This window comes from Vidua macroura, chromosome 1 (assembly GCF_024509145.1).
Source record: "Vidua macroura isolate BioBank_ID:100142 chromosome 1, ASM2450914v1, whole genome shotgun sequence".
Taxonomy (NCBI): domain Eukaryota; kingdom Metazoa; phylum Chordata; class Aves; order Passeriformes; family Viduidae; genus Vidua; species Vidua macroura.
In genome coordinates, this window is record NC_071571.1 from 59,209,361 (window position 1) to 59,227,815 (window position 18,455).

At 42.9% G+C, this 18,455-nt stretch overlaps 1 protein-coding gene across 2 annotated transcripts in view; it reads left to right on the forward strand.

The window, feature by feature from the left end:
• SLC12A7 (solute carrier family 12 member 7) overlaps window positions 1-18,455 on the forward strand; it is a 73,191-nt gene that overhangs the window by 3,222 nt on the left and 51,514 nt on the right. For both annotated transcript variants that reach the window (XM_053972764.1, XM_053972773.1), the window contains exons 2-3: window positions 8,660-8,754; window positions 17,500-17,622. In XM_053972764.1, coding sequence (XP_053828739.1) covers window positions 8,660-8,754; window positions 17,500-17,622 — 218 coding nt within the window. The remainder of the gene's footprint in view (window positions 1-8,659; window positions 8,755-17,499; window positions 17,623-18,455) is intronic.

The window sequence follows — 18,455 nt, forward strand, 5'->3', positions numbered from 1 at the left end:
TGAAGTTAACATGGTTAAGGGTGCAGCCTGCTGACTCAAATGTTCACAAAGTAGCAGAAAGAAGATGTGCCTGTGTCTTTTAATGTGTTTATAATATACTACAAAGAAAGGGTAGTCAGGAGACAGTAAATGGTTGGAGAAGGAAATACGAGTCTGTAGACAGTAAGGTATGAAGTTTCATAAGAAATTTTGGGCTTGATTTGTGTTGGGTGTTTTGTTTGTTTTCTTCACACAAAGTTGTAGTGGCTGTCTAGATAGACCTGTAAAAATTTTGTAAAGTTGATCAGCTTTTTGTTGCTTAGTAGTTCTGTGTATCAGGTGTTTCAAGGCATCACTAGTATTTTTAGCATCCCATAGTAGTATTTATCTTGCCACAGCAGTTTCTTATTTAGAAACTAATGTGAGAACTAACTCCTGCAAAATCTTTTAAAATTGAAGACCCTCAAATACAAGGAATAGCAATAACAAACCTGATCATCTGTGAAGAAGCCATCATGTAACTAATGAAACATGGATGCTGTGAATTTCTGCAAAATGTTATTTATTGGAAAACTAGGGAACAGTTGACACAGTTATATGTGTGTTTGTGTGTGTATATATATGTTCAATGGAGGAAGATAGATTAATCTCACTGAGAAGTCTAGTGTATTTTCAGTCAGCCCTTCAACCTTAACAGCCACAGTTGACCATTCTTGTAGCATAGATGTTATGATCAGAGAAAAGTAGATTTTAGGTGTTATTCAAAAATTTGATCCCAGGAACTAGTCTGTTTCTATTACTGGCATCCACTTAACAGAATTGCAACACTTTTTATGAGTTTAAGGCTAGTATAAAATGTGTAATACATTAATGCATAAACTAGAAAACAATTACATGTTTAGTTTGAAAGAGAATGAACAAATTATGCTGCCAGTCTTAAAAAGAAGCCTTTATAATTGCAAAATATTTGTTTTTAAAAAGAGCTTACAAAATTACTAGAACTATATTTTTAAGTGTTTATCTGCTACATCTTAAGTAGAATAAGTGCCAACTATTTCTACATAAAATCAATGTTTAAAAACTAACTGAGTTGCTTAAAGTCTGCTAATATGTACTTGGTGTGTAAAAGAAGTTTCTTTAAATGTAGATAGGTCTTTGAAATAAGTTAGTACTACTTGTTGCTAATCTCTACTGATCTTTTCAGTGGATATATTTTAAAGTGAATTCATTTGATAGAAATAAAACTTTTAAAGTACTTATTTAATGGAGACATGGGATGTTTCAGTGACTTCATCCTTCCCATATCACTAAGCAGGGTGTTTATTGCTGACAGGAATCTTTTAGCTTAATTCTCTTCAGAGAGTTCTGTGACTGTCATGTAGTTCATGTCATGTTCATGCCTCATGCTGCCTGAAGCCTTAATGACTTGTTTCAGGATTAATTCAATACTAGTAAGAAACAGGATTTGACGTCTTACACTAAGCTGGGAGGAAGGAACTGTCAGTTTCCTGTTTCAGTTCTTGATACCTGAAGAATCATCAGAGGAGACAGACTTAATTTTCCTTAATCATGAGTGAGCAAGATTATGAAGCAAATGGGCGAAATCCAAGTGAGTCTCTTTACAAGACAATGCTGTGGTTCTAATATCTTTCTTACTGACATAGGAGGTTCCTGTACTTCCAGCCATATTTTAAAGAATTTATGAAGAGTCTTTGCAGTGTTTTCATTAGAAGTAAGCTGTGCTTGATTATAATAGTAGCCTAAGTAAAGAAAATCTAAAATTTAGCAATGTTACATAGGTGATGGATGTAACTTTAGAATCATCCATTATGATATCCATTATAAAGAGATTTATTTACAAGGGGTTTAAATACACTTTGTTCTGCATATCACCATAACATATAAATTGTGCTAATCATTAATAAAAATGCTGCAGGAAATTTGTGATGTAGTAAATATATTTAGACATTAAATTACTAAAAAGAACCCAATAACATGAAACTTTAAGTTAGGTTGCACTGAATTCTTAAACCAATGTGGCACAAAAATTGAGGCAAAGTGTGTTCAAACAAGTTTATGGATGCCTTTTTCATAATTTGCATTATAGCAAGATAGTGGCTTTTAAAAACTTGTCTGTATTTTAGAACTCCAAGGTGGCTCCAATATGTGGATTTAGATTAGAAGTGTTAAGATATTTAATTTATAAGATTCTATGACTTTTCTTTAGTTGCCTGCCAATCAAAAACTTGAACCTACAGGAAGGTAATATGCATGATAGAGAAGATAGAATTACAGGTTTTGCCACAGGCAGCTTTCTTGGATGCGATGGTCATATGCATCAGTTTTATTGACTTTTAAACTTTGTATATTTTTACCTTTAAAAGTTTTGTTACATTAACATTAAATGTTTGTGGTCTCTTGTGCAAACAGGATCTCATTTTCATATTCTCAGTTTGCAGTGGCTTGTTCTTAATGTGACCAAATGCTATCTGAATGAAAATGTTACCATTGTTTTTATTTAAAACTGTTACATTTCACCTGTAAATGGCTAATCAGAACCTACCTCAAGGTACATGGACTGTGATTAAGAGTTGCCCTTTGCAAACTATGAAGAATTAGGACTTTCCTGTTAAGGGTTATTCCCCAACTGCAGTTCTGCTTTAGATAACAACATATAAAATTAGCAATTTCTAGTGGGAATCAAAGCTCTTCTAGTTTAACACATGTACTTGTTTGGAGAACAGTTATACATTATCATAGCTGAGCTACTTTATTTGAGGTCGTGTTGTTCAAAAGTTTATATAATTCTCACTCCTTTGAACAACACCTGTATTTTTTGCCATATGAAAGCTATCTATCTACTTTTATTTTTCAGATAGATGTTAAACTCTTACGGCATGTCAGGAGAAAAAGGTGCTTTCTTTTTTGGACAAAACATGTTTGAATACAAACTAAATAGGAGCATTACTTGGATATGAATAATGACGGCAGACATAGTCTGGGACAGTGAGGAAGCAGTGAATCTGGAAAGGATTTAGGGGTCAGACTGGATTAGAATATCATGAGCTTGATTTAATGCTGTGGTAAAGAGGGCTAGCCTGATCCTTGGAGTAGAGAGGTGATGATTATACTTCTGTAAATAGCACTGACTGAGACTGGTGTTAGAACACTGTATTTGATTTTCAAAATTTGATGCTGTATTTGATTTTCAAAATTTGATTTTTTTTGTTTGTTTGTTTTTGTTTGTTTTTTTTTTTGTTTTGTTTTTTGAATAACTTAAAACTATTAAAAAATAGAATGTTTCCACAAAAAAAATTTAAAAGTTAGAAAAATGTTTTAGGAACTTTTTGATTTTTCAAGAGATAGGTTGAGATGATTTGAATAAGTATAGTTACCTTCACAGAGAGAAAATACTTTGAGTGGTTAAATTTGGAAGCAGTTACTAGGATGTTATAGCTAGAAGTTTGAAAGAACCAAATTTAAATAGAAATATGGAGCAATTTGAGATTTTTTCAGTATTAAAAAAACCCTTAAGCTTTACATAAATTAATAGGGTTTTTTCTTATTTCAGTTCTGAAAACATCAAGAGATGCACTGCTTAAATTTCAATATTATTTTCTTAAAATTATAGAGCTTAATGATCAAATGAAATTCCTGAGCCTGTGTTAAGATGGGAAATTAGATAGTAAAATATTTTTGTTCTAATATCTTGAACAGGCATAACAGTGCAAATTTAGGATAACTTAAATGATCATTTTCTTGTCTACCTCTAGCCATTCTCTGACACTTTCCCTATAACAAGACAGCTATAACATATATTTTTCGTACTCTACTACTTGTGATTCAGGAGTGGGGAAGGAAGCAGAGGTGGAATTGTCATGAATGCTGAGGAAGTAGTTTCTGTTCGAGTAATTGCTCTATTCCTACGCTCATCGTCTCTGGTGACAGCATTTATGTTTAATAGTTCAGTTCCTATGAGGAACAGTATGATATGGGGACGCATATCAGAGGGGTGAGTAATAAGCGTGAGGGGGGAATTGCAAAATTGTTACGGTTTGAAGAGACTTCTGGAGACCATGTAGTCCAACCCCTGAATAAGAGGCCCACCTTATTGGCGAAGGTGGCATCTGCATGTTTAAGCAATACTGTTGGGTTCTGGTTTACACTGTATAAAATGGGCCAGTTTAGATCAGCTTAGAAATTTTTAACTGTTGACATACCTTACAAGTAATCTACCTCTTGGTGTTTGTGAGGATCACTACTCTGCAACTTCTGAAGAATATGAATTTGGATACCCTACTGCCTTTCGTGTCTGTGACCAGCACTGAATTGTGACACACAAAAATTTTTATCTAAGTTTTGTTTGGTGTGTGGAAATGTTAATAAAAAATCATCTGATGACATTATCAGAAAATTTAAGGCCAGCACAGCTCTGGTATGTTTTGTGATAATTTGTGTGGGTTACTCTATGTTGACATTTGGGGGATTGGTGTGTATAGGCATGCACGTTGTGATGATCTGCATCAACACACTGATTATTACCTTGAGACATATCTCTTACCTTCTCTTCTGTAGATGTATGTCTTGTTTACAAAAGAAAATGTCGTTGCAGCTAATTTTCATGCAGATATAATGACTCATCTATAGAAATCAAGAGATGAGTTTTTTGCATGTCCTGTCAACACAGCAAATACCACATAGGCTTTTAGGAAAGGTACATTAGTTATGGCTTTAGTTTGTCTAGTGGTCCAGCAGTAAGCACAGAATTGTGCTAGGTTATATGAACATTCTTTAGCAGTTTAAAAATTGTATTAGTTTTTAAAGTAGGTACGAGGGTAGAAACATAATTTTTAAAACTTAAGCTTTGATGACTTATGTTGGGTGACATGGAGTATGATGTCAACAGGCAAATTTTTTTTGTGTGTCAGAAGACAGCTGAAACATACTATAAAAAAACCCAAAGAAGAGGTTTTTTTTTTTTTTTTTTTTTTTTTTTTATTCTATTTTGCCTTTTTTTTGTGTGGTCCAAAATGAAATACTAGTCTAGATTTAAGATTTTTGCCTATAAACCCTCATAAACTGAGTTACTTTCAGAAATCAAGCAACCGGAAGTAGAGATTTTTGGAGTGCTGCAGTTGCAGAAACTGGATTTCAGAAGAAATACAGCATAAAGATATGTCTGAAACTACATTGGAAGTTCTAATTTTTATTTTATGTTTCACTCAGCTCACACTTGAGAAGTGTTTAAACAGACACAATTTCAAAGAGAGTTAAGGAAAAGGTGATTTGCTTGTCAAGCACTGGAATGGGCTGCCCAAAGGAGTGGCTGAGTCACCATCCCTGGTGGTGTTTAAAGTATGTGTAGGTGTGGTGCTTAGGGACATTGTTTAGTGGTGATTTTGGCAGTGTTAAGTGCGTGGTTGGGCTCAAGGCTCTTTTCCAACCTAAGTGATTCTGTGATTTGACTATCTTAAAGCTTCCTCATAGAATTCAAGGGAATAGGGTTAAGATAAACTGTAGATGGCTTAAGACTTACTAGTGAAATGAAGTACTTATTCCTTTTGTCTTCCATGTTACCTCAGTAGAGGTAACTGAAATAGCTTTTTCTATTGTCCACTTGATGCATGAGGGGCAAGATTTACAGCATTTGTGAAAAGTGTTAATCCTGTCTTAATTTAGTTCTGGTTTTCTAATGAATAATTTCTTTTTAATTGAATCTTCTTTTGAAGAAAGGATGAGCTAAACATTGAGATTGTTTGGTTAATTTCACCATAGATGTCTGTGTGTTGAGATTCTGAAACTAGTTCTTTCTACTGAATGGTATAATACATGTCAATTTGACTTACATGTTAATAAGATTCACTGTATATCTAAACGTATTAAATAAGCATACTTCAAAAGGTGGTGGTTTTTAATTTAAAATAAAGGTGATTTTGTTGACAGCAGTGATGAAAACTCAAAGGTGTTCATAGGTGTTTTTATGAATATATTTACAAAAAGAGGACTAAGGAAAATCTATCCTTTATTAGATGTGAAGGGTAACATTGTAACAAAGGATGAGGAAGTCTGAGGTGCCTTTTTTGCCTCAGTCTTCAACAGAAAGACTAGTTATCCTCACAGTAACCAGCCCTTGGAGCTGGTAGAAAGAGATGGGGAGCAGAACTTACCCTCTATAATCTAGAAAAAGTAGTCAGTGATCCATTGAGCCACTTCACAAGTGTATAGGGCTGGAAGGAACCCACTAGAGTGTACTGGTGGAGCTGGCAGAAGAGCTTGCCAAGCCGTTCTCTATCATTATTGTTAGTCCTGATAAACTGGGGAGGTTCCAGACAAACAGCAACTGGAGGTTAGCCACTGTGGTACATGTATGAGGTTCAATAAGGCAAAGCGCCAGGTCATGCATAACAACCCCATGCAACTTTGCAAGCTGGGAGAAGAGTGGCCTGAAAGTGGCTCATCAAAGTAGGACCTCAGAGTGCAGGTCAACAGCTGGTTAAATATGAGCCAGTGATGTGCCCAGGTGGACAAGAAGGCCAATGGCATCCTGGCCTCTATTGAAAATAGCATGGCCAGCAGGACTAGGGAAATGATTGTTGCTCTGTACTTGGCACTGTTAAGGCCACACCTCGAGTTTTGTGTCCAGTTTTGGGCCCCTGTCTTCAAGAAAGATATTGAGCATGTCCAGAGAAGGGCAATGAAACTGGTGAAAGGTCTGGAGCACAAGTCTGATGAAAAGTGGCTGAGGGAGCTGGGGTCATTCAGCCTGAAGAAAAGGAAGATCTGGAGGTACCTTATCACTCTCTATAACCTCCTGGAAGGAGTTGTAGGAAGGTAGGGGTTGGCCTCTTCTCCCAGGCAACTGGCAATATGGCTAGAGGAAATAGACTCAAACTGCACCAGGGGAGGCTGAGGTTGGACATGATGAAGAATTTTTTTACTGAAAAGGTGGTTAAACATTGGATTGGACTACCTGGGGAAGTGGTAGAGCCACCATCCTTGGGAGTGTTCAAGAAATGACTGCATGTTGCACTTAGTGCTATGTTAAGTTGGCGTGGTAGTGTTCAGTCAAAGTCTGGACTTAGGGTTCTTTTCCAACCTTAATTCTTTTATAATTCTATGGTTCTAATGACTTTATGATAATTGCAGAAGTAGTCAACAAACTGCAGATGACAGAGTACTTGTCAGTTTGCTTTTGTGGTCACTTTTTCAGCATTGATTCTCTTTCAAGTGAAGCTAAAATAATATTTTACGTGATCAGCATCACCTATCAAATTGCTGTGTCAAACATACACAAATACAAAAAGAGAAGCTAATTGAACCTTTCTCTAAGTACAGTGGAGCCCATTAAAGTGGAGCCCATAAATGCTAATTTCTCAGTTAATCTTGTGTAAACCACCATGTTCCATATACTGTGAAACATCTCAAGGTGTTAGTTCATGAGGGAGATTCTTTTGTGTTGACAGTGTTCCTTCTGCTGGCCTTGCATTAACCTTGGTTGGAAGAGGGGCACCTAACCTGGCTGTAGGACTTGAAGTAGTGGGAGACCAAATATAAACTGTAGAGAAACAGAAAAATGAAAGTTGGAGGATGTGGATAGAAGGAGATATATTGGATGTGTGAATTCATCACCATTTCTTCTCTGGACTGAGGAACTAATTTTAGAACCCTAATTTTTAGGATAGTTGTTATCTTCTGTGTCTCTTATGACAGTATGTGGTTTCTATGTCATGATACCAATAAGTATAGTGATACTGTGGAGAGTGGTAGGAAATCGGTGGGAAATCCATAGTCCCTCTTACCTTTGAGGGACTGAGATATATCTGTCTGGTTTACAACCAAGATAATATGTTGTGTTGAGACTGGTGTACGCATTTGCCAGAGCTTTCTTCTGGCATTTTATGTAGGGAGCAGAGGGAGAAAGGAAAAGAGTTCAGCTTGTTCTCCAACTGTTCTTTAATTCTGTAGTGAAGAGACTGTAGGTGCTATTGCTGTAATCTGTGAGTATAAGGCCAAAAGGTCACACAGGCAAAGTGGCGCAGGCAAGGATTTGAGATTATTTGGAAATGCCAGTGTTGTGACAGTATCAGCATGTAATAGTTTTTGTAGTTTGTGGGCTGAAAGGCAATGAAAGTAATGCTGTATTTTTTGAGAGGTGTGCCAGAGCAGGTCAGTAGAGCTACAGGTTAATGCAATTTATATTTCAGTAAGGAATGGATTAAGTATAACATGTCATGGAAGTGTCCCCACAACCTTTACAAAGTAATTCCTTTTGCATTGTATTTCATAAATTCATGCCTCAACTACTGGAGATTTTTTGCAGGAGTCAGTAAAGTAATAAAAAGGTTTGCTGGAGGGTTATTTTATTCTATACTCAAAACCTTTCTATGAAGTGCAATTATCAAGTGTTTTTAGGGAAACTAGAAAGGGTAGGGGAGAAATCAGTATGTGTGTTAAAGAGTACTAGTTAAGAGATGGAACACTATACCAAGATTAGACTGTTAAACTAAATTTCCTTAAATGTTTAACATCCATATGTCTGAGATGAAAACTGGGTTTGTAGCAACCTATGGTGTTACTTAGAGCCAATTCTTAAACCAGTGTCTTCTGATTATTGCTTTTATAGTATAATGTATCTTTTTTTTTTTCCCTCTTGTTTTTAATTGTGTTACTTTTCCACTAGGGGATGGGATTGCCTGGGAAAGTAGTCCATTTATTAACTGTGCAGAATTGGGCAGAGGAAACATGTATGAAGGAAAGAATATGGCTCTCTTTGAGGTAAGTTAAATACTCCAAAACCATGTTTTACCTTTAATGGAGATGAGCAATCACCTGTTTTCTTTCTGTCTTAAAATTTAGTGGGGGAGAAAATGACTTTTAATAACTTTTTCATAATTTGGTTCCTGCTAACATTCCATTTCAGTGGGTTTGAATGGTGTATAGGCAAGAACAGTAAATTTTGGTGTGCATTAATGTGAAGATATGAAATAAGTCTTTGTGCATTTACATTTTTTGGGCTCGCATCTAGACATTGTTAGAGAAAGCTACTGGAAGTTAAATCTTTTTTAAAGAAAGCAGTATTCAGTTTTAAAAGGATTAGCAAAATAATTTATTCAACAGGGGAATTACAGACTTTCTGTTAAGCAGCAAAGCTATAAAGCAAACTTACAAACCATGACTTAGTTGTGTTGTCCAACTACAGTGTAGAGCACACCATAGCAATTTCTAATGTAAACATCTACTTCATAATGAATGTTTCATACCTTTTTAATCAACTGAATTATTAAAATCAAATTACTGAAAAAGTATATTAATTGAGTACTCTTAAGGGCCACTTTTGCAATTAAGTAGTATTTCTAGTAAAAACCTTAGTTGCTCTGCTCTAGCAGCATCAACTACTCCTGCTCTGATGCTTGCTGTTAACAAAAACAAGGTGCTTCCAACGTTGTTTAGCCACCTTACTGTTGCATTCTTCTCAATGTTTTCTTGTTGTTCTCTTACATTTCTCTCTTCTTCCTTTCAAATATCTTTGCACAGAGATCATGGTCTTTCATCTCACCTGTGTATGACCCAAATAATGTATATTTACTATTTTTCACTGTTTTAGAGAAAATTTTGCTAAGGATCAAAGTAATGTTGATCATTAATTGTCTTTTTGTCATGTATGCAATATCTTAGTATTTTTTGACAGGAATGATGGTATTAAAGTTCTGTCATTGAATTTTTTTCCTTCAAGCTCTACTCCATAAAGCCGTTTCCAAAATTTATGTGGTTCAAATTAGTTGCTGTATTCCTCAGTGATGATAATTTGGCCGATGTCGCCCTGGTTATCAAGAGTTTTCTAAAGCCTTCTGAGTTTACATTCTTGTAGAGAACTTTCTCACACAACTTTCTGTAAATAACCTATTGTTTTGCATTCTTTCATAGAGGCGGAGAAATTTGATGTACAGGTAGTTTGTCCAGTGTCGTTGGAGAGGTGGCACGTTCACCCTCCAATCCACTGGCATCTTTTGAGAACTATAAAAGATTGGAGTCAGAAAAAATAAATTAGTCTCTTCATCGTGACCAAGGCTGTGGTGCGTCGTTTTTGCTTGTGTCATTTGGTGACATCTGGTGACCCCGACGTGTACTACAGCTTAGGTCGGGTGAGAGTGTGCTTAACCCCCCCCTCCTCTTTGGCGTTTTGCCTGCTGTGTTAGTGATGGAGACCTCTATCGCTTTGGGGATGGAATCTCTGATGTTGGATCTCTGGAGGGATGTCCTGCAGAGGAACAATGTTCCCATCTCCTGGAGTGATTTTGAAAGGCTGTTTTTGTGGGCGAGGCAGCGGGGGTTCTTTTCTGACCTTAGGGAGTTGATGTCCCGAGAGGTGTGGTCTCAAGTGGGGGACCGTCTCATGAAAGCCCTATTTGATGACTGCTCTGTGGACGTTGGACCATTGCTGGTGCAATGGAAATTTCGTGACGTGGCTTGGCCGGGATCTGAGTTTGGCAGCTATCGGGGCTCTTTAGGGGAACTGTCCGTCTCGGACGTGGATGACGGGGAATCTGAGTTTCTGCAGGATGCAGGCGCTTCCCCCTCTCCCCGAGACGGTGAGCCGGAAGACGGTTCCCTCTCTGAGGTGGATCGGGCTCCCAGCCTGCTGGCTTTGAGCAAGTGGTCGATGGAGTCGGCTCGGCCGCCTCGCCCTGCCCCGCGCCGCAGACGCAGTCTGTCGGTGGAGCCGGCTCGGCCGCCTCGCCCTGCTCCGCGCCGTAGGCGTAGTGAACCGGGGGCAGAATGGCCCTCTCTTTGCGCTTTCCCAGCGCTCGGGGACGAGGTAGGGTTCGGGGATCAGCCCCTGCCTCTGACTGCGTCTAATTCGGTGACAACGCTTTGTCCAAATTGTGGTGTTTCTACGACATACCCCCTGGGGGCGGCGGGAGCGGGCTCACCCGCTTCGATCTCGGGCTCCTCTTCTGGGGGGAGGTCGTCTCCCCTTTCTGAGCCCGCGCAGCCTGCTGGGCATGCGCCGGCAGTGTAAGCCGCCGAAGGCGGGGCGTTGGTCGGTGTTCCGCCAGGCCCCGCCCCAGCAGGCGGGCAGCCCGCCCCGCTCCGCCCGACGGGGGCGGTGCCCGCTGCGCGGCTGCGCGGCACGGGCCCGACGCTCCTTGGGGCCGTGCCGGACTCCCTTGTGTCGTCCCGCAGTGACGTAACTCCGCGCGCCGCGGCTCTCTCTGCGCACCGTCCCTCCCCCGCGCCGGGGGAGCGGGGCGCTGCACCGGGTTTGCGGTCTGGGCTGGCGCCTGTGTCCGCCGCGGTGCCCTCTGCCAGTGCTGCGGTGGACGGCACTGCCGAGCTGCCGGCTGGTTCGGCTCCGCCTTCCCCGCCTGCCGTGGGGGCTGACACTGCGGCGCAGCGGGGCGCTGAGGTGTTTACTTTTAGCGCGAATGCTGACGCGGTCAGCGGGAGACCAGTAGGTTCCCGTGGCCGCGGGTCCTCCCCATCGGCTTTATGGACCCTCCCCGCCTGCCAGGTGACCGTGCGTCCGCGGGACCACGGGTGGTTTTGGCAGGAGGTCCTAGATAAGGCTGAGGAGATGTGCGACTCTGCTTCCTCGCAGCATTTGCGAGATCGCGGAGGAAGTTCCTCTGGCTCTGCTGATGCTGCGGAGGGCGGGATGTCAAGTAAGGCTGCACTGTCCCGCAGTCAGGCGACTGCTGTTGTCTCTGGGGAACCTACGGGACGGGACACGGCAGATGATGCAACCTTACTAAGGGGTCCCCAGGCTTTCCCTGTGCTTACGGGTGTTACTCATAACACCCATCAGCCTTTATCGTTTAAGGTACTGAAAGAAATCCGTGATACCGTTGCCCAGCATGGTGTTGGGTCTGCTGAGGTTATGCAGATGCTCCGAATGCTTGTCGCTGATATGCTGACACCGTATGACATCCGTTCTCTGGCACATGCTCTTTTTGACCCTGTGCAGGTTGACGTTTTTGAGGACAAGTGGGCTCGGTTAGTGGCCAGCGCAGTGGAGAAGAATGCTACGCGGGGGCCACAGGATCCCAGGAGTGCAGTTGGCGCTGACCTGTTACTGGGCACAGGCAATTACGCTGATCCCCAGGGGCAAGCCGGATATGGTCGCCTTGTGATTGATCAGTGCCAGGCGTTGGGTTTGGCAGCATTGATTCAGACTCTAGAAATGGTTGCTCCGTTGCAGCCCTTTGCGACCATTGTTCAAGGGGTCGATGAGCCCTTCATGAAATTTGCAGGGAGGCTGACTGCCTCTGTGGAGAGGCAATTGGCAGATCCTGAGTCAAGGAGGCTTGTGCTTGCGAACCTGGCCAGGAGCAACTGCAACGCAGAATGTAAGAGGGTCATACGGGCTCTTCCTAGTACGGCTACTGTCTCGCAGATGGCAGAGGCCTGTGCAGACCTCAGCCCCTCGGTTCAAAAGATGTCTGCTTGGGCTAATGCTGCGCAGCCAGTCTGGGCAGTGCCGCAGGGCTGGCAGCAGCAGCGGGGGAGTGCTCGGACCAGCACCAAGCAGGGGAAGAAAGCACAGAAGGGAAAGTTTCCCCTGTTCTTGTGTGGCCGGTGTGGAAGGCCTGGCCATATGTCATACGCCTGCAAGGTAACTGTTCATGCTAATGGCCAAGCACTGCCAGGCCCGGGAAACGGGGGGCGGAGCGCGAAGGAGAAGCGCGCCCAGACACAAGTTCATCTCCAGACCCCAGAGCCTATGGAGGTTTGCTCAGCCAGCTTGCAGCCAGCACCCGGGGATCAGCAGGCGTAGATGTCTGCACAGCAGCAACAGTTGTTTTAGAATCGTCTAAGATACACAAGGTTCCCCTGGATGCCTTTGGTCCCTTGGGTGAAGGCATGAGTGCTCTCCTTATGGGGAGGTCTAGTGCCACCCTTCAGGGAATCATTGTGCACCTGGGTCTCATTGATGCAGACTTCACAGGGCAGATCTGTGCAATGGTTTCCACACCCGCCCCCCCCGTTACGATCCTGAAGGGGACACGGCTTGCTCAACTTGTACCTTTTAAGTCTTCTGTTCGCAGGATGTCTGATCGGCCGCGTGGGGCTGGCAGTTTTGGGTCTACTGGACCGCCTCAAATTCACTGGACCGCTGTCCTAACCAAAGACCGTCCCGAGATGTCGTGTACTCTGTCCATCCCTGGTGCGACACCGTCAGAGATTCGCCTCCGCAGGCTTCTTGACAGCGGCGCTGACGTCACGGTTCTCTCCCTTGCCGCCTGGCCTCCGGACTGGCCCCTGAGTCCAGTGGAGACGTCTGTTGCAGGACTGGGGGGAACGGCGCGATGTTACGTGAGCCAGCGGTCCGTGTTGGTCATGAACCCAGAGGGACAGACGGCCTGGGTTAGGCCGCATGTTACTTCTACTCCTGCTAACCTCTGGGGGAGGGATGTTCTGTCTGCATGGGGGGTGCGCATCGGGACGGGTTTTTGATGGGGGCCACTGCGACGAAGGGCGCAGAGTGTCGTACGCCTCCTATACTGTGGCTGGTGGACACACCTGTTTGGGAGAACCAGTGGCCCCTACCTCAAGATAAATTGAGCGCCCTTCGAGATTTAGTGCAGGAGCAGTTGGACCAGGACCATCTGGAGCCTTCTACCAGTCCCTGGAACACTCCTGTCTTCTGCATCAAGAAGAAGTCTGGGAAATGGAGGTTGTTACAAGACCTCCGAAAGGTCAATGCCGTGATGGAAAGCATGGGAACATTGCAGGCGGGCATGCCATCGCCTACCATGCTTCCTGCAGATTGGCCGATCTTCATCGTGGATTTGAAGGATTGTTTCTTTACAATTCCTTTGCATCCCGATGACAGACCAAAATTTGCCTTCTCGGTGCCAGCAATAGACAATGCTGAACCTGCACAGCGATATCAATGGAGAGTTTTGCCCCAGGGGATGTGCAATTCCCCGGCCATATACCAATGGTACGTGGCTTGTGCCTTGTCTGGAGTTCTCAAGCAGTTTCCTGGTGCACGTCTGTATCATTATATGGACGACATTTTGGTGGCTGCTTCCACCCAGGATGAGCTGCTGAGGATTCAGCCTCGGTTGCTCGATGCTTTGCATGCGCATGGACTGCAGGTGGCTCCAGAAAAGGTCCAGCCACAGCCTCCTTGGAAGTATTTGGGGGTCAAAATCCTGGAACGGACAATCCGACACCAGGAGGTGCAATTTGTGCATTCGGTGAAGACACTGAATGATGCCCAGAAATTGATGGGTGTCATCACTTGGTTACGTCCGTACCTGGGACTAACCAACGCACAGCTGTCTCCTCTGTATGATTTGTTGAAAGGAGACTCTGATCTAAAGTCGCCTCGCGCATTGACCCCTGAGGCGCGTCAGGTGCTGGAGGAGGTTCAGCGGGCTGTTTCTGCCCGCCAAGTTTATCGCATTGACCTCTCCGTTTATGTCACTGTGTTCATTACCACTCCAGATTCGCATCCCACAGGTATCATTGGCCAATGGAGTGATGAATGGTCCGACCCCTTGCACATCTTGGAATGGGTTTTCCTGCCCCATCAGCCACAGAAGACGGCGACTGAATTGGCTGAGTTGCTTGCTCGGTTGATAATCAAATGCCAGCAACGGTGTTTGCAATTAATGGGTGCGGATCCCGCAAAGATCATACTCCCAGTATGCCGGGAGGATTTTGATTGGAGCTTTGCACATAGTGTGTCCTTGCAATGTGCTCTGGAAAATTTCACAGGGCAGATCACTTATCATCTGCCCAGCCACAAGCTACTGCAGGTGGCGAAATCCACACAAATTTCTTTGCGGCCCAAAAATAGTCAGGAACCCGTGCAAGGGCCCACCGTCTTTACTGATGGTTCAGGGAAGACAGGAAAGGCCATTGTTACTTGGAAGGATGGATCTGAGTGGCAGGTTCTGAAAGGTCATCAGGATGGGTCAGCCCAGTTGGTTGAATTGAGGGCTGCTGTCATGGCATTTGAGAGATTTTCCCAGGAACCTTTCAATTTGGTCACGGATTCCGCCTATGTGGCTGACATTGCACAGCGATTGGGTCATTCGGTCTTGAAGGAGGTCAGTAATCCTGCCTTGTTTCATTTACTGAAAACCTTGTGGTGTGCCATTCAGGCCCGGGTTCATTCATTTTACGTTTTGCATGTGAGGAGCCACACCAATTTGCCAGGGTTTGTGGCAGAAGGTAACGCGAGGGCTGACAGGTTGGCTAACCCGGCATGGGTAGCACCTCAGCCTGATACACTCGCACAGGCCAAGGCATCGCATGGGTTCTTCCATCAGAACGCACATACTTTGCAGAAGCAGTTTCAGTTGACGCCAACTGAGGCTCGTGACATTGTCGAGTCTTGTGACGACTGCCATGCGCTTGCTCCACCTTTACCAGCAGGGGTAAACCCCAGAGGCCTTAGGGCCTTGGAGCTTTGGCAGACCGATGTCACTCAGATTGCCGAGTTTGGCCGGCTCAAGTATGTGCATGTCACGGTGGACACATTCTCCTCCGCGATGTGGGCTTCTGCTCACACTGGAGAGAAGGCCCGCGATGTCATTGCCCACTGGGGGCAGGCCTTTGCCGTTCTGGGCGTACCTTCTGCCGTGAAAACCGACAATGGTCCTGCTTATGCATCACAAAAGGTGCGGCGGTTCCTGCAGCTGTGGGGTGTGTCACACAAGTTTGGTATCCCTCATTCCCCGACAGGTCAAGCTATTGTAGAACGTGCTCATGGTACTCTGAAGCGGGTTCTTCAAAAACAAAAACGGGGAATGCAGGGTGAAACCCCACACGGTCGGTTGGAAAAGGCTTTGTACACCATCAATCATCTTACAGTGCAGCGGAACTCAAATAACCCTGTCATTTTGAATCATCATTTCTCGTTGCAGGCTGCGGATGAGGCACATCAGCCTCGAGCGAAGGTTCGAGTGCGAAATTTAGTCACCAAACAGTGGGAAGGTCCCTATGACCTTATCGCTTCGGGGCGCGGGTATGCTTGTGTGTCCACAGATACTGGGACACGCTGGGTACCTTCGAAGTGTGTTTGCCCTGACCTGCAACCGCAGAGACAGAATCCGGCCGAAGGGCAACATGGAGCCCGTGACCAACCTGAAAGGCATCGAGTGGGTGAATCGTTGAGTGATGACTCAGATGCAGACAATGCGAGTGATCACTCTGATGAGTCCTCCATGAATGAGCACTGAACATTGTTCATTTTTCTTTTCCTTTTTCTTTTTTAAACTGAAAAGGGTGAGATGTCGCCCTGGTTATCAAGAGTTTTCTAAAGCCTTCTGAGTTTACATTCTTGTAGAGAACTTTCTCACACAACTTTCTGTAAATAACCTATTGTTTTGCATTCTTTCATAGAGGCGGAGAAATTTGATGTACAGGTAGTTTGTCCAGTGTCGTTGGAGAGGTGGCACGTTCACCCTCCAATCCACTGGCATCTTTTGAGAACTATAAAAGATTGGAGTCAGAAAAAATAAATTAGTCTCTTCATCGTGACCAAGGCTGTGGTGTGTCGTTTTTGCTTGTGTCATTTGGTGACAGGCCATAGCTGCTTTTTGTCTCGAGTCTGTTATTTTGAAACATGGCTTACATTAAATCAGGTGATATAAACCCATTATTTTTATGTATCTCAAGTTACAGGTATTGCTGTTAATAGTATTGCGTTGAAAGCCTTCTAGTGACTTCATCACTGCTGGTGTTGTTGTGGTGAAATTTTTTGACAATATGTATGTTTCAGAGTTAGTTTCCTACAATCTTGTTTTTCTTATGTTTTCAGATGTTAGAGTTGTATAAACAGTTAAAAAGAAGTTTGACTATTATGACCATTATCATTACCTAACCTACAGGCAGAGATACTTTACTTCTTGTCTGTGTTTGTCACCCTGATCTCTTGTCTTCTTCCCAGTATGCAATTTTTTGTATTTAATTGAATTCTCATGGATCCGTTTTTCTTGGAATTCTTGTGTTGTATAGTCTTCTGGATTGTATTATTTGTTTTAGCATGTTTTTGTTTTGTAGCAGTAAAGAAAGATGGGCTGCCTTCTGTGTCAGGTGTTATAACATATGTGATATGCACATGTATGGGTATTTTTAAGAAATTAACACTTTGGAAGTAAGTAATTTAGTGCTTGAGAAATCACTTGAAGTCACTTTCTAAACACAAGCCAGATGCTGGAAAAACAACCCTACCAGTTCAATCCACTAAAGACTGTGTTGTGATAAAAATAGACTTTTAAAATTACAGTGGTCTTTCTCTAGGTTTTCCTCATATCAGAGCTGCACATTGTATGGTAGTGTAAAAATATGAAAGAAATGGTGCAACATAGCCATGTAGAGTTAAATTTCTAGAAATAATAGAACTTTCTTCTTGGTTGAAAGCTGACTGGCATTCTGTCATGCTAATTTTTTTATTTGGCTAAATCAGGACTGACCTGTTGAGTGTCTGTTTGAAGTAGTATCATAAAATGATGACTTAAAAAAAATTATTTAATAAATGCAGTATTCTTCAAAACCCAACAGGAAGAAATGGATAGTAACCCCATGGTGTCATCTCTTCTGAATAAACTAGCAAACTACACTAATCTGACTCAAGGAGTGGTGGAACATGAAGCAGATGAAGACAGCAAACGAAAGGAAGTCAAGGTATTTCAATTTCTAATAATTTATCGAGATAAAGCTAGCTGTAAGAGGTATGTTTTTCAACCTGAAAAGAGAATATGTGGACACCTAAAAATGGGAGTGAGGTTTGTAATACCATGTTTAGAACTGAAGCATTTGCAGCAGGACTTTGTTTCTTTTCATTTGATGTTCTTGTTAGCATGTTTAGCAAAACTGTGCTGTAAAACCCCTAGGTAAAACATGTGCAAAGCTAGGATCTAAAACAATGAGTATACCCAGTTTTTTCTTCCTTTCTTTTCGTCTTCCTTGTGAATTTGTGCAAGCATCAGTACCTGTTACCTAGCTCTAGTGAGCGTACAGTAGGACTTCTTGCAGGTTTATTAATATATTTTAACTGCCTAAGTTTTTAGGTAGTTATATTAAGGCAAATTTGAGATGAAACAGTTCACTCTTTTAATTCTATAAGCATATTTGAACCTCTTAACATGGTAGTTGACGGAGCCTTCCCCGGATTGGGGTGACTCCGGATGGTGGTAAAGTCTCTCCTCCAACCCGTGCCTTCAAAGAAAGACTCAGTAGTCTTCAGTCGTCCGGTCTCAAGGCAGTTTATTGCATGTTATCTCAAGGCACACAGACTCCCTGACATTGTCCCTGACTCTGTCTGTCCCCGTCTCTGGCTGTCCCCGTCTCCCCTCCCCGAGGGGCTGGTGCCATCTTTTATATCACACATTACGTATTAGGTGTTTATAGTTTTTCCCCAATGCCTACTACCTATGTTGAACAGTGACTTTCTACTCTAAACCAATCTGTGAGTGCCAACACCACCAAGAACATGGAGAATAGGAAGAAGAAAGAAG